The sequence below is a fragment of the Sphaeramia orbicularis genome, chromosome 2 (genome assembly GCF_902148855.1).
Source record: "Sphaeramia orbicularis chromosome 2, fSphaOr1.1, whole genome shotgun sequence".
Taxonomy (NCBI): Eukaryota; Metazoa; Chordata; class Actinopteri; order Kurtiformes; family Apogonidae; genus Sphaeramia; species Sphaeramia orbicularis.
Genome location: NC_043958.1, coordinates 14,558,270 through 14,574,550, shown reverse-complemented (window position 1 = coordinate 14,574,550; position 16,281 = coordinate 14,558,270). Strand labels below are relative to the sequence as shown.

Here is a 16,281-nt window from a genome sequence, read left to right as displayed (position 1 = left end):
CCAAGACGGAGGCTACTAATTGTCTTCACCATGGTCCTGTTTTTTTAACTGTAATTATAGAAAGTTGTCGCAAACAATTTGACAGTGACATATTAGTGTTTGGAATGAACGGATCCTCTGACCAGACATTTGACTTAACATTAACATCCTGATTCATCATCCAAATGTTTTGTTTAACCAAAAGTCTTATCGAAGCATTCCTCATGATGTCTCAGATCAGGTTGCATGTTTTCATCGTCTGTACGTTCTGGATTCATTTAAAAGAAGTTCCCAGTGTGGATTGTAAGTTACGGCGGGGTTGGTCCAGGTCATCCAAGTGCACTGTGGGACTTTTTTTTTTCCTTAAATCTGTCTGTGGAATGGAGACAGAGATTAGACACTACAAATCAAAAATACTGTGGTGGGAGAGCTGGACACAGGGAGGACAAATTAGCAATTTTGTTGTAGATGTAGCTAAAAATGCACACGGTTTTCCTCCAAATGATGAAACCGCTAGATAAAATAACGCTGTTAACCCTTTATAGGGCATTCATTGAAATACTCTCCTAAATAACTTAGTGTGTTGTTGGACATTGTCGTCTCCCTCCTCTTGCCATAAAACATCAGAGCACCACTTGCTAAAAAGTAAACACGTGCAATAAAACAATTGTTATAAGGTCATAAACTGACAAAAATCACTCATATTCACTATTTTCAGCTTCAAAATTTCTATAAAATCTCTAGAAAAACCAACATGCTTCTTGACCCCACTAAGGCACAGGATTGGCCCCATATTTAAAGTTTGTTGAAATTACCAAAATCAGTCACTTGCCTGATAAAGGGTTAAACAGGGTCACATCTTAGAGTGAGGTGGTTGGAGATGGATATGGAATGAAAAAGAACAAAAACAAAAAAAACCGCAGGAGCTCAGGGTGTTTTAAATCCAAAGGTAAATGTAGTTTTTCTTTGTGTAATTGTTTTCATGTAAGTTTGTATCTTGGCCCTAACCGTGATCTTTTCCTAACCCTAACCAGGCTGTTTTTGCATCTACTGTAAACCAAACCTGAGCCCTTCCATTGCTACCTCCCAAATCTAACAGTATCAGCACTATTTAGTGTCTTTGTGTGTAGTACATAAGCAGTTTCCTATTGTATGTTGTAGTTGTTTTTGGAAATGGAACCACAAAACTATTATTTTTAAACCCATTCTCACTCAGTAGTCATCGCATCCTGTCACATGATCATAAGCCCTCAGCATTGTTTTACAACATATCAGATACCTCTACAATGAATAAATGCATGAATAGATTTTCCTCTTGTGTGCTACTCTGATAAGTCAGTGTAACTCCTTAGAAATCAGATATTGGTAACATAGACCAATGTGATGTTTTTAAGTGGAAAAATAACTTATAAGGAGGTGGTTGGGAATAGGTGTGATTGCATTAAAAAGCGCAGGAGAACTGAAGGTAAAAGCTGTGTCTTGAGGTCACATTTGTCATTCAAGTGTCTAAACTTAGCCCTAATCAGAACCCTTTCCTAACCATAACCGAGTTGTTTTTGTAAACATATTGCCATATACGTGGAAAATAATATTGGGGAGTGACGCTATAACAACCTTCATTCATTCATTTTCTGAGCCCGCTTTATCCTCAGTAGGGTCACGGGGGTCACTGAAGCCTATCCCAGTGACTTATTGGCGAAGGCGTGGTACACCCTGGACATGTCGCCAGTTCATCGCAGGGCTGACATATAGAGACAAACAATGTAACAGTAATGCAAACTATAACAACTTATTCTCTCTATTCATTGGTCTGGCTGTTCAGGCATGAGTACAGCTGTTCATTTGTACCGCAAACACAAAGTTGTTTTTTTTCAGGTACATTTTCCACTCCTAGGTCTACTACTGGGGTATCCCTATAGTCAATATAGTCAATTTTCAAAATGGAGGTAAGATAGATAGACGTCACTAACAGAAATTAATGACTTAAGCCAATGTGATGTTTTTAAGTACAAATATGCCTTTTTGAAGGAGGTGCTTTGGGATGGATATGGTTGGATAAAAAGGCACTGGAAATAAGGGTTTGTATTCCGTTTTAAACCAAAAGTAAATACTCTATCTTTATAAAAAATTTTTCACACAAGTTTATTACCGTAGCCCCAACCGTGATTATTTCCTAACCCAAATTAAGTTGCCCTTGTGCATCTGCTAAACCAAACCCTAATCACAACACTGTCACAGCCTAAATGCCACGGTTAGTCAGTATTTTCATTTTTTACACAAAGTAGAGTACTTTGTGTCTGCAAATTTCCTGCAAATACTGTATATTGTTTTGGGAGTGAATGGACATCAAACTATTCTATGTATTCTCTGTCCTGGTCGTTCAGGCATGAGGACATGTTCATTTTTAGAGCCTGTTCTCGAGCCATCACATACTGTTTTTGGCATCCTTTTTCACCGGGTATTCCCACAGCGAATGAACATTAATTTTCATCATGCAGGTTAATCCAAAGAGAACTCCTTAGATGTCAGAAATTGTCAACATAGACCACTGTGACGTTGTAAAGTATAAAGAAAACGTGGACCGCGGTGGATGGGGAACGAAGTGGTAGAATAAGAACAGTTTGTGGACTCACACAGTGGAGATCAGTGTTCATGTTCCATTTCATGCTGTGTTTATTGTAGTGTTTTCTTTCTTATTTTAGTCCTTCCTCAGACCCTTTTGCTAACCCTAACCAAGTTGTTTTTAAGCCTAAACCTATCCAGACTGTAAACATGTCGTTGTCTACATATCTTTCAGACCCACATTGATAAATCAAACTATATATATTGCACTGTTGAAAAGTGATGCCCTGACAGGGCACAGTGATGCCCTGTCAGTATGTTATGGTTTTAATTTTTCTACTCTTTTCTGCTCTGTTGTTTTGTATTTGTCTCTTTTAAGGGACATTTAAGGTGAAAAACATGCGCAACAGACAAGCGTACATCCATATTGTAAGAAAACATGCAGGCTTAGGAAAGAAAAGCAGAGAGGGGGAGGGATGGGGTGGGGGGCAGAAATAATGAGAGATAATGAGCCAGAGGGAGGAGTAATTCCAGAGAACACAAAGTGGGCGGTAAGCAGGGAAGGAGAGGTTGTGAGAAAGAAGGGAGAAGATAAGTGAGGAGGGACGGAGGACGGCGGCCATGGATCATCATTTATTACATCATTACTAACAACACAAACAGGGCACAGTTTGGTCTGTCTGAATGTGTCGCCATCACCCGAACGATGCTCCGATATGCCTTGTACCAGTCCACATTTGACCTGGAGTATCTCTGATTTGATGAGGTAGGGAGGTAAATAGGAAAAAAAACAAAGAAAAAATAGAAGAGTGGTTCAAGTGTAGATGAGCTATGACTTTCGCTGGGTCTGTTCGACGACGTTTAGCCTCCTTGCGTTCATCCTGGAGGTGGAGCACGGGGAACCTGTTCAATAAGGTAGGCCACACCCTCACGAGGAAAAGTTTGTTTTTACCACCACAGTATGATATTCAACAGATTGTTTCATATATGCTCAATTTATTTATCATTGCTAAACGATAAGGCCGGACACTTTCTCTAAATATGCACTGTTAAAAATGTGGTCACTAGGTGCATGTATTAAAAAACAGCATCAAATATGCTGTTAAAAATAATCAGATTTACTAAATATTAATAAGAAATAAGTGGATTTGCCAAGTGCCTTGGGTATTTCTCATTCACTAAGTCTCTAGGTAACATACAATGACATTTGCTGAAGTACTTTTACTCCATTTTACTCAGTTTCAAAAAATAAAAACATCTGAAACACAACTTTTTAGTTCTCAAAATACCACTAAACTAAAATAGTCTTATGTAGGGGCAGTAAAATTGCAAAATTAGTAGGAAATGCAAATCAATTCTTCAACGTTTCTGCATCTACGTTAGAGTCGTTTCAAGATCATGTCATATTTGGTTACACATGGATATCTAGTGTTTAATACTTGATATTTGTTAAAACTAAAAGTTAATGTTGCCTTTATGTATTTACAAATTATGAATTCAGTCCAGTCCATGAGAGTAAATTCTCTCATTAGATTATTTGAAATTAGATATACATGTTATACAGTTTATGATATATGTCATGTTACAATAGAGTAGAAAGGCATCTCTTCCATTTGTTTTGCCATTCCTACTCTTTATAGTAATGTTTTCCCTTATTTGGATGAAGGTTTGAGTTCTTCCAAGCAGCTCAGATGTTTTATTTACTTGTTATAATTTATATATTTATAGTGTGAGCGCCATTTTTTGCTGCTGTAGTTTAAACTAAGTGTCCAATGTTTACCTGTGGTATTTTATACACCCCAATATTAGCCCTAGGCCCATGTTTGGTTGGCTTTGCTATCATTACCTCAAATTTATTGAACAGAATTGATATGTCTGATCATATTCCTATTCTAGACTTCTATTTATTTTAGCTTAATGTACCATATTTTATACATTTTTGTACACGACTTCTAAATAAAAGCAGAAAAATAAATTAGACTGTGTTCCTTTTATCTGTCAAATATATACTCCAAAATGTATCGAATAGACCTTTAAATATAATTATTTTATGTACTGATACGATAACTACTGATTCACTGAATTTACAGAAAATGTAATATATTGTTATACATCTTATTATCTGGATATTTTACTCTTCATTACAATAACCACAGGAGATATAGGACCTATTTTCAGTGGTGGATTGAAACACATTTGAGGATTTGTGATGGGAAAGTGATGTATGTAGAAATAACAAACATGCCAAAGTACTGTCAGCGTCCTCTTATGAGTGTACATTAAGGTGCGTACGTTCCCGTCGCTACGCTGCATTGACTTTCACGAGACGTTCATGAACCCGTGTCGCTACAAGGCAACAGATTGTTCCTGTGATCTGAAACGTAGCGGCGTGACACCCCCGAAGCCCCATGTGAACAGGCTGTTTCATTTTGCAAACACCAGCGTCCCTGGTCCGCCTAGCATCTGGTTCCTGTCAAATCATGGAGAATTATGCTTCCCATTTTGGCTCTTGGGGGTGGGATTAGCTTCATCCGTTAGACGCAGCTCTGCACAGGCAGCATGAAGAGCTCTGGGCTGTGTGTTTAACCTTGGACCACGATGAGAGACCCTTCTAGCCAGCATCACTTCTGATCGGCTTGACCAGTAAAGCTAAACGCTCGAGTTTTATGGCTTTATGGGAAAAGCGGTGTCCGTGAAAATAAAAGAAGATGTCAGTCTTTTTGGATATCGTCATCTTTTTGACTCACTCTCCCCTGGGTCTACAAACAGTCAGGAAAACAGACATGGCCTGCATCTATTATGCAGGGATTCCTCGGCAGAACAAATGTATTTAGTACGATTTTCTGTCTGGTTTTCATATTGCATTCAGTTGGTAATTCTGGATCAAGACAAGATCTGACACATTTCCAGATCCTCCCTGCCATCCATTCCTCTAATACTGAATTTTCTTCTCTTTTCCTTCCATGTTGACTTCCTCCCTTACTTTCTTTTGTTCTATAACCTCCTTTTTATTCCATTACATGACTTGGATTTCAACCAAGTCACCAGAAAAATGTTTAAGATTTATGTAATGTCAACACTTTGTGAAACCAAAAATTTGTTTTGTATGTTTTTTTTTATAATAAGCAAATCAATCAGAACACTATAAAATATCCAGTCAGTGATCCCAGGCTTGGTTTCAGCCATACTCTCAGGTTTATTAGCTCCCATTTATTTGACCCATTTGGACATTCAGAGGCTCCGTAGTTACCGTGGAAACGCCGTCATCTTCTACAACATTGATTCACCAGTAAAACCCATGGAGTTGGATCAATGACAGTGGATGGAGACACTGGGTTTATGTTCAGTTAATGATGGATTTTACTGAAAAAGTCACTTTTTCCTCAGTTTTCTCTTTTCTGTTTTTAATATAGTAACCCTCAACTTTAATCTGAGCTTTTATGAACATCTTTATGATCAGTGAATTAAATACAGGAAAATACCTGTTTTATCCTGATTAAGTGCAACATTAAGAGGACAATATTGTAATAAATCGAAAAAAATCACTTAAGAAATGTTAGATATAGAGGAAATTTCATGTGGGAACTGACACAAAAGAAGCACTTGGTCTTTATTGGTTAAAATCATGTCGATGAAGCTGTTAAAACTGACTTATTTGTAATTCTGGATGATATGATGATGGGTTTCTTGTCAAGAATTTTGGTTGTTCTTCACTTTTTCCTTCCTCGCCTTTCTGGTCTTCATCATCTTCCTCCTTCTTTCTTTTGGTTTTCATGGGACATGATCATCATTAGAGACGGAGACAGCTCATGAATCCTTTTCTCTTGTCTTTCTCTAGGGATCTACGAGGTCCTGCAAGAGTGTGGAGATAAGACGAAGGCAGTCCCGGTAAGAAACTTCCCTGTCATGTGACCATATTAAATGCAGATGTACTGACAACTCCTTGGATTACAAAGTCATCATTGGAACAAAACACAGAAATCAATTCAACTTAGTCATCCCCATAAATCAATCCTAATCCCTCCGTCTGTATTTAATGCTAACATCAAATAAAGATTGCTTATGCTGGATATATGACCATTCTCATATCACTTCCCTGTTCTTTGTTATTCCTCAAGCATGAGTGTTTCCCATAGAGGGCTTTACTGTACGCTCACGTTTGCTTCTCATTTGGCCAACAAAATAGATTGCATAACATCGGCAGAGGTCATGTCAACAGCCAGTGAAGGATTGTAAATCTTTCCTTTTCCAAGAAATATAAGAATGAGCTGCAGGAGTTTACATTTGATGGAGTAGATGATGTTTGCAGTGAACTCAGGTCATTGGTCCCTGAGAGGATTCAGAAACTTGAGGTGATGTTGTACAAGCAACTGCAACAAAAAAGGAAACAGAAAGTGGGACCAAGAGGGAGGTTTGGGTTGTTTTTGAGCACCATGTTAAACAGAAACTAGACATTCCTTTTCAGATTTAGTCCAATTAATGCATTTGGGTTCTTCCAGTTCTTCTGTTATAACACTAACCCCAGTGTTAAAGTATCAGTGGAGTGACTTTGTATTGTCAGAGGTTCCTTAAAATGTCACAAAATCCAAACTTCTTCCTCATTTGGAGGTGATTAGAATAAGAATATACCAGGTCTATATTTAAAACAGGTTGTTTGCTCTGTAATATCAACTCAACATTTCCTGTATGTTACAAATTAACAGCCCTATTCATTTCTTCATGTCTTAGTTTAACTTTAGGGTTTTGTTGTGAAACTTTCACAGTTAAAATGGCACTTGAAATTGTGAAAGTTGTGGCTCTTTAATGTCACTGCACTACATTTACATGTGCATTAATATTCCATAACTATGATACAGTTCATGTAAGCGATGTGTTCCATTGGAAATTTAGATTGAGACATATAATAAAACAGCAATATTATTTTAATTTCTGAATATTCTTTGTCTATTCAGTGGACTTTGAGTATGTATTGATTTTTTTTCCAAAATAATTTTATTCAAATTTTTAAAAAAAACCGCAGTGACAAACAATCCTCACACCTAACAAAAGAATAAAACAAATACCAGCACTCCTTTGTTAAAACTAGGTAATCTACATGTGGTAGAGCATATTATGTACATTATATACAGTAGGGAGAAAAAGCATCACACCTTATGTAAAAAAAAAAAAATAAATTAAAAAAAAAAAAAAAAATAAAAAAAATAATATATATATATATATATATATATATATATATATATATATATATATATATATATATATATATATATATAAATATATATATATATATATATATACACACATATATATATATATATATATATAGATATATATATACTGTATATATATACTGTATATATATATATATATATATATATATATATATAGATAGATAGATAGATAGATAGATAGATAGATAGATAGATAGATAGATAGATATATACACACACATACACAGGGTGGGGAAGCAAAATTTACAATATTTTGAGGCAGGGATTGAAAGACAGTGTATGACCAATTAGTTTATTAAAAGTCATGAGAATTTATTTGCCACAAGAAAATTGACATAATAGAAAATGTTTTTATTCTATGTGTCCTCCTTCTTTCTCAATAACTGCCTTCACATGCTTCCTGAAACTTGCGCAAGTGTTCCTCAAATATTCGGGTGACAACTTCTCCCATTCTTCTTTAATAGTATCTTCCAGACTTTCTCGTAATAGTTTTGCTCATAGTCATTTTCTTCTTTCCATTATAAACAGTCTTTATGGACACTCCAACTATTTTTGAAATCTCCTTTGGTGTGACGAGTGCATTCAGCAAATCACACACTCTTTGACGTTTACTTTCCTGATTACTCATATGGGCAAAAGTTTTTGAAAAGGTATGGATAATAGTGTTAGGTATGATTATGACATCAATATATGTTTGGTTTCAAAACAATTGACATAGTGCCTGCTGAGAAAAAACAACTAAATGTTTATTGTAAATTTTGCTTCCCCACCCTGTATATATATATCTTAATACATTTGCATTTGTATATTGATTTTTACTGCAGTTTGTGTCTTGTTTTTCTTTCATATTACTTCTAACTGCATGAAATACATTTATGTGAACTCACCTGATTCTACTATGGTAATGTTTTTCATATTGGTGATGCGTGACACACCACGTCCATTCAAAGCACAGTAAAGCCAGGTTGTTATGTTGTTGGAAGGGCGCGGGGCAGATGTTGGACTTTAAAAGACTTGGACCTGTGTTGTGGACAGATGTTTAGTCTGACCTTCCAGCGGTGAGGCCAGAAAAAGCATCAGATTAACACGGCGTCTCACTCTGCTTCTGCAGGAGTCAGAGTGTGGTTCAGGCCATGGAGGAGAGCTATGAGGTGGACCTGGTCTACATCACAGAGAGGATCATCTCTGTCTCTTTCCCCGCTGCCGCTGAGGAGCGCAGTTACACTTCCCACCTCAAGGAGGTGGCGACGATGCTGCGCTCCAAACACGGCGAGCATTACCTGGTGAGGCTGCCTCGTCCTCTAATGTCAACATGGATCACATGTGGAGTGGGGCTGTGAGGCATTATCTGTGTTTGTTTCATCTGGTTTCAGGTGCTCAACCTCAGCGAGCGGAGAAATGACTTAATAAAGTTGAATCACAAGGTACAAACACTTCAGGAGATGCACCACTCATTTGGATATTTTTTTGTAAAAAAATAAAAATAAGTCAAGTAAAAATGTCCTCATTTAATGAGTTTTTTTCCTGTTTTTGTTGTGAATAACCTCCCTTAGGTTCTAGAGTTTGGATGGCCCGATGACCATGCACCAGCCCTGGACAAGATCTGCAGTATGTGCAAGGCAATTGACACGTGGCTCAATGGGGATCCACACAACGTGGTAGTACTCCACAACAAGGTAAAAAAACATATGAAACTCACCCAAATTCTTGTCCTTTTTCATCTTAATAGGTAGACAGTCCATTTTCTTGCACATCGTTATCCTCATAGCATAATTCTGTAAGGCAAGGGTGTCCAGTTATGGTCCTTGAGAGCTACTATCCTGTTTGTTTTAGATGTTTCCCTCTTCCAGCACACCTGACAGTTGTTATCAGGCTTCTGCAGAGGTTGTTGATAGGCTTATCATTTGAAGAGGGATACATCTAAAACATACAGGATAGTAGCGCTCGAGGACAGGATTGGACACTCCCGGTCTGAGGCATTTTTGTTTTTTTGAAGACATAGCAAATATTGCAAAATGAAATGGAAGTGTTAGGAGAGTAAAGTTACACAGATTTCACAATTTGACAACAAATATGACTTAGGCAATTATGCTATGAGGTTGTTCGAGATGGGCAGAGTAGCCAGACACACAGTACAATTAAAAGTAGTTGCAAAATAATGAGTCTTAGTAAAAAAATCATATTACAACAATGGTGTGAGCAACTTTTCTCCTTATTAAAACAAAAATGCAAGCTACAAAATGCAAACTAGCCTCATGTAACCTCAAATACAGCACAAATTGCACCATATAAACAAACACTACATGTTCTAATTACTTTCAGAGTTTTCTGTGTCATTATAAGACCTCAACACCTAAGCTGCAAAAACAGAAAGAAAACTTTGCTGAGATTTCTTAACTACTATGGTGAGACAAGCCATCAAAGCAGCACAGACTGACATAGAATAGATTAGAAAACAGTGACCTATAATCAAACATAGTCGGAGATGGTAATGCACCTCAATACTGGATGCACCTGATGACTTTTTCTACAAGCACAAGAAGCTGTAAATCATATTTCATGCAGAAAAGCTCAACATTTTTGCAGCTCTTTGCTTTACTCCGGATCAGATTTGTTGCTTTTTGGTGCATGACCGGTCCGTTCAAACAAGCAACGTTATCAAACTCTATTTCACGTCTCAGCTTTTGGACTTCCATATGTAATTCAAGCAGCTGGATGACAAGGAGGATTTATTTTTCCCCCTGTTTGTGACTAAAACCTTTGATCTGTGTGAAATAATCCCTATGTCAAATAAGCTTTTATTGTAAATTGATATCATGTTCCTTTTCCTTGTTTTGCAGGGGAACAGAGGTCGGACGGGGGTGGTGGTGGCCGCGTACATGCACTACAGCAACATATCCGCAAGGTAGTAACCTCCGCTGTCAGTTGTATTGAATTGAAACAGAAGTGAAAGTGGAATTAAAGTACTTTGAGCAACCAGTCACTGAAAATATCCTCTTCACAATCAGATCCATCACACATCTCCAGGTCTGAGACTTGAAAGTTAGATACAGATGTGATTATTATGGCAAAACACTGGCCGGCTTATTTTTTTGGCTCTCTGAGAAGCGGCCCTCCGAAAAACGTCCTCAGTCTTGAACGTAACCAGATGTTAACAGAAGGGAGGAGGCCAGAAGGATTTAAAGCCGCTTTGTAAATGATGAAGGCCAGGGGATATTTCTAAATCTCAAACTTGGGAAAAATCTGCAGGTGGCCTTTTTCCAAAATACATTCATTTCAATCAGATAATTCACAAATTCAGTTCGGTTTGGAAGTTCAAATAAAGAACCATGCTTGTCTGGTTTTTGCAGTGCTGACCAGGCGTTGGACAGGTTTGCAATGAGGCGCTTCTACGAGGACAAAGCACTTCCTGTGGGCCAACCTTCACAGAAGAGGTTAGTAGTTACATCACTTCCTGTTTGGCGACATCGACTTGAGTCTCACATTTGTAGTGAAATTTAATTAGTACCAGAATTATACATGTACCAGTCCTATCCAACCAATTGGATGGGGCCTGTCTGTCTAGATGCAGAGGCAGCTCCATAAAAACCATAAACTGTTGATGGTGTCACATTCAAAGTTGTTCAAAACCTTTCATTCCTGCTGTCCTGAAATCTGCCCAAAGATGGCATGAGCAAAAGATGAAAAGAAGTGGTGTTAATGCTATTTTCTACATAAAATCATCCTGTAACCATAAAGAACATATATTTTGACTGGTAAATGCATATTTTATCAGTAATTACAAATAACAGTTACATTTACTTTCCAATTGCATGTAAGTTATTAGTCACTAACACTGCATTTTCTAAGAACTAATGATTTGTCACTACAAAGAAGAAACAACAACAAAAAACAAAAGTAAATGGTATCAGTATCAACTATTGAAAAAATTTTTATTTTAATTTACCATGAAGCCACCAGTGACCAAAAGCATATACTGATATAATATGTTGAATAACTTCAGAACAACGAATCCTATTAATACATTGGAAAGCTATTCATGGCCATCAGATATGACCCATTTGGATGTTCAGAGGCTCTATCGTGAACATGGAAACACCGTCATCTTCTGATTCACCAGTAAAACGAATGTAATTTGACAAAGAACAGTAGTTGCAGAAACTTGTTTTTATGTTCAGTAAATGATATTTTGCTAAAAAAAGTGAGTTTTTCTTCAGTTTTCTCTGTTTTGATATAATAAGGGTTGAATTTACTCAAAGCTTTTGTGAAAATCAATATTATCACTAAATTAAGTATTGAAAAACATCAGATTTTCACTGAAAATGCAAAATGCAGAGAATAATATGATAATAAATTGTAATAAATCATTTAGGAAAGATTAAGTGTGGAGAAAAATTCATTTGGAAGTCACCACAACAATACGTTTTTAAGGGTGAAGTGTTGGTATCAGCATTGGACCAGATTTTCACATTTGGTGCATCGATATTTGGAGTGTTTTATGAAAACAGGTAAACTGAGAACATATGCTCATGAAGTGAAAGTATCCCTTCAACTTATGATGTACAGTTGTTGTATTTACTCCTGATGAAGGTTTGAAACATGAGTCCAATCAGTGAATTATTATTCTGAGCCAGAGCTAAGTCATGACTGAAGTTGTGGAGGAACACTTCACAGAGGAAATTCTTCTGTTTATTTCCAAATCAGCTGTAATTGCAGTAATTGTGAGAGAATGTCACGTTGTGTAGATAGGCTATCTGTCTTGTCTGTCTGAGGGATTCCACTGGTGTCTCTGGGGAGTCTGGTGGCAGTTTAAGTCTGTCCTCTTCACAGATCGCAGCATGTTTTTCCTCAGTTTGTCTCCACTTTTAGCAATCAGTGTTTTTCACGTAACATCGAGAGTGAGCAACACAAATTCCAAACCAGTCGAACCAATCAAGAGCGGTTTAAAAGTATTTGAGCAATTTCTTATTTGGAATGCAGTGCGCTCGAGGGTCCTGTCCTTCGAGATGTCCTCCTTTAAGTCATAAATCTGCTCCCACTGTATGAGCCCACCCCTCTGCATTATTAGCCAGGCCTCCACCCTTCACCTGGTGGGAGAGGAATCCAGATCAGAGTATGTCTCAAAAAGGATGAGCAGCGAAAGGTTCTAACAACTCTTCATTTGAGGTAGTGAATTAGACAGCCAGACATTCTCTAACAGGTCTATAGGCTCATCCTCTGCCCCGCTGCTATTTCCTGCTTTGGATATAATTATCTGTTGCCCCCCAGGAGTCCGCCAGCATTATGGTGGGGAATGTGTGACTTCAACCTCAAGAGTGAGAGATGAGTTAGAGATGTTATGAAAGCTCGTAAAAGTTTAAATTATAGGTGTTGCGTGCAGTGTTTTCAAATTATTATATAATTTGCTTTGAAATGTCAGGAACAATCTGTACCCACACATGCCTGTATCTGTATTACACTGCAGCATCAGTATATCATATAAATGCATCAGATTTTGGTGGGATTGTGGTGATGTCACTATTGAACAGCTTTGAAAAAAATCTGCAGAACCTGTTGATCATAGGACATGTTTTACAGCTCATTTTACTCCTGACAGGGGCATGGCAATGTTTCAAAAAAGATGAGAAACATTTCAGAAAACACAATATATATTTGTGGAAAAAAATATTAGACCATCAAAAGTCATCAAAAACAATGGTTATGCAATCAAGTACTTACTCCTGTGTGTATCATGTGACTAAAACAGAAAAGAAAGCATGGAATGCCTAAAAGCACTGTTTTTGGCAGTGCAATGCCGTAGCTATCGGTGTAAGAACTGAAGTGATTTTGGTTATTATCAAGAAAACATGGAAAATGGATAGATATCAGATCGTAAATTAAACTCTTATGAGCTAGTTTTGTTATTATTATATTTGTCCAAACAAATGTATCTTTAGTTGTACCAGGCATTAAAATGAACAAGAAATTGAAGAAAACAAGGGTGGTCTAATCATTTTTTCTGTGACTATAGTTTAATAAAATCTAACATTTTATAAAAGACAGCAGCAGTTTTGAAAACATCACCACATTTCCTCCAAGTTCTACACAATAAATCCACTATAAAAACAGGTACATATTGGTTAATTCTCCTATTGGTGCCTTCATCATTGATTTGCTCACAAAGCTCCTTCAATGGCAACTCACTGCTCTAAATATGCTAAATGCTAATGCTAGTGCTCAGTACTCTGTGTATGGTGATGTATAAAAAGAGACCCATTTTCCCTACAACAATAAAGTGCCTTAACCTTTGACCTATGACCTTTTAATCTTTAAAATTTAGGAAAACACAACAGCATTTACAACATTCTGAAAAGGACAACACTGTAAAAGGAAAAAAAAAAAAGAATAAACAACCTAACATTTGCAGGGATTTACTGGCAAAACAGCCCATAATAACACTGCATTCAGTCAGGACAGATAAACTACAACCCTTAAATACAGAGAAAAACACAAACTATATACAGGGTTCCAACAGGGTCTTAAAAAGTCTTAAAAGTCTTGAATTTACAAATCTGCCTTTAATACCTTAAAAAAGGCTTTAAAAGGTATTAAATTTGATATGATAGGCTGCCATAAACTTGTTTGCTGTATTGTGTTTAAATGTGTCTGGGAAATGTCCAAGCTGCAAAGAAAGTAACGTTAGTCGACTTAGTTCAAACCCGACAATTTATACTGAAATTAGGAACCACTAACTTTCCACCCGCCAGTGAGAAATGACTCAGAACAGTGGGAATCAAGGCAGTGGAGTAAATAAATATATTTTCCTAAATTCCAGGAGTCACAAATTTTTGCCAATATGGCAGCGAAATTTTAAATTAAATCACATTTTGTTGTAAGTTGTCTTAAAAAGGTCTTAAAAAGTCTTAAATTTAACTTGTAGAAACCTGTAGGAACTCTGTATATAGTGTGATGTTCTAGAACTAGTCTCAGCAGCCAGTTTGGCTCACACAGGTCAGTTCACACCACTGTAACCTTTACCTGCGATGCTCTAAAACACATTTATATCATTGTACATCTTTGGTCTGAACTGGGCTCTAGAAGACACATTAGCATAGCAGAAAAAACAACTGTTTCAACTGTGATTGACTTAAACTCTATTCAGTTACAAACAAGTATTTTTTATGGAATATTGTTGCACTGTTTGAGACATTGTTGTGCTTTGACCCTCAAAAAATAGAATAGAATAGATTTTTATTGTCACTGTTACAAGAACATTGAAAATCAGTTTAGCAGTTCTGCTCTGTTTAGCAGCATATTCTAGAGAGACAATATAAAAACTATCACATGAAATTATACTGAAAAATACTACAAATATATAAAAATATACCAAAAAATGCTGAAAATATACAAAAGGCCAAATCTATACCACAGATGAAAGAAATATATGCAAAATATAGAGGATATATACAAGGTAAAAAATTAAAAACAAGGTGCATAAGTCAATGAGTAAGTGAAATGAGTAGGTGGGCTTCAGTTTGTTGGTTCCACTACCCTGTAATAGACACACCATTCATCCTGTGTGTCTGATGTAATGAAAGGCCATTTGTACTGTATATTGATGTTTCAAAGGCTCCACCCAGCACCTTAAACACAGAACATTTTCTTGATAAAAGGCAGAACATGGTTCCACCTGCGAGGTTGCTCACTCACACACACACACACACACACACACACACACATACATGCACACACACTCACACACACGCATACACACGTAGCCCAGCTCGGTCTAATTGAATTTGCGAGCAGCTAAACCATCTGGCCACTGACAGCAGGGCAGGGGAGGTGTCTGCATGTGGCAACCCCATGGTCAAGGTCACGTTTGGTACCATCATCATTATCATCATTAACAACCAGACCACACTAACTCAACAGACCCCCAACTGGCCTCTGTACACACCAATTCACTTTGACATTTCCTGGCTCTTTTATAGTCACAGAGGGGTTTGGCTCTGGCTGAGTTTTCACTTAAGGAAAAGTACAGTGGTAACAAAAGTAAAGGCGTCCCATTTGCTAAAGTGATTCCTTTATAGGTGTATTTATACCCTTTAAGTAAAGATCCTGAATGAAACACCGTTCTTAAGTAAAAGTACATGAGTATTAACAAAAAATGTTATTAAAGAGGTTATATGTAGTATTGATGTTCCAAACTTTCAACAACAGAGGAAATCATGAACCAAAATGCACCGACGTATCCACAGACTGTATCACTCACTGAATAAAGTAGAAACCTCATTGTTTACACACATCTGTATCATGGTATCATCAAGTTTTCTTCTTCAAAATAAAATAGCTTGGCATTCAAATAACAAATAACACTGATAACATTCACCTGCTGCATCAGCTGATAGTTTACATTATAGCTCTGTTAGCTTAGCTCTATTTATAGGCAGAAAACAGCCACAGTAAAACCACAAATCATCTTTGTTTTCTGTGCAATTTGTGTTGCTAATAGCTGCACTAAAGGTCA

The 16,281-nt window shown here is 37.0% G+C and overlaps 1 protein-coding gene across 8 annotated transcripts in view; it reads left to right on the top strand.

Moving 5' to 3' along the window:
• Positions 1-16,281, top strand: part of tns1a (tensin 1a) — a 130,015-nt gene that overhangs the window by 69,998 nt on the left and 43,736 nt on the right. For 7 of the 8 annotated variants that reach the window (XM_030156120.1, XM_030156173.1, XM_030156139.1 and 4 more), the window contains 6 exons: positions 6,380-6,429; positions 8,884-9,055; positions 9,146-9,196; positions 9,326-9,448; positions 10,613-10,677; positions 11,123-11,206. In XM_030156120.1, the coding sequence (XP_030011980.1) occupies positions 6,380-6,429; positions 8,884-9,055; positions 9,146-9,196; positions 9,326-9,448; positions 10,613-10,677; positions 11,123-11,206 (545 nt within the window). Of the gene's footprint in view, positions 1-3,165; positions 3,457-6,379; positions 6,430-8,883; positions 9,056-9,145; positions 9,197-9,325; positions 9,449-10,612; positions 10,678-11,122; positions 11,207-16,281 lie in introns of those variants that run through there. The other variant, XM_030156151.1, reaches the window with a different exon arrangement.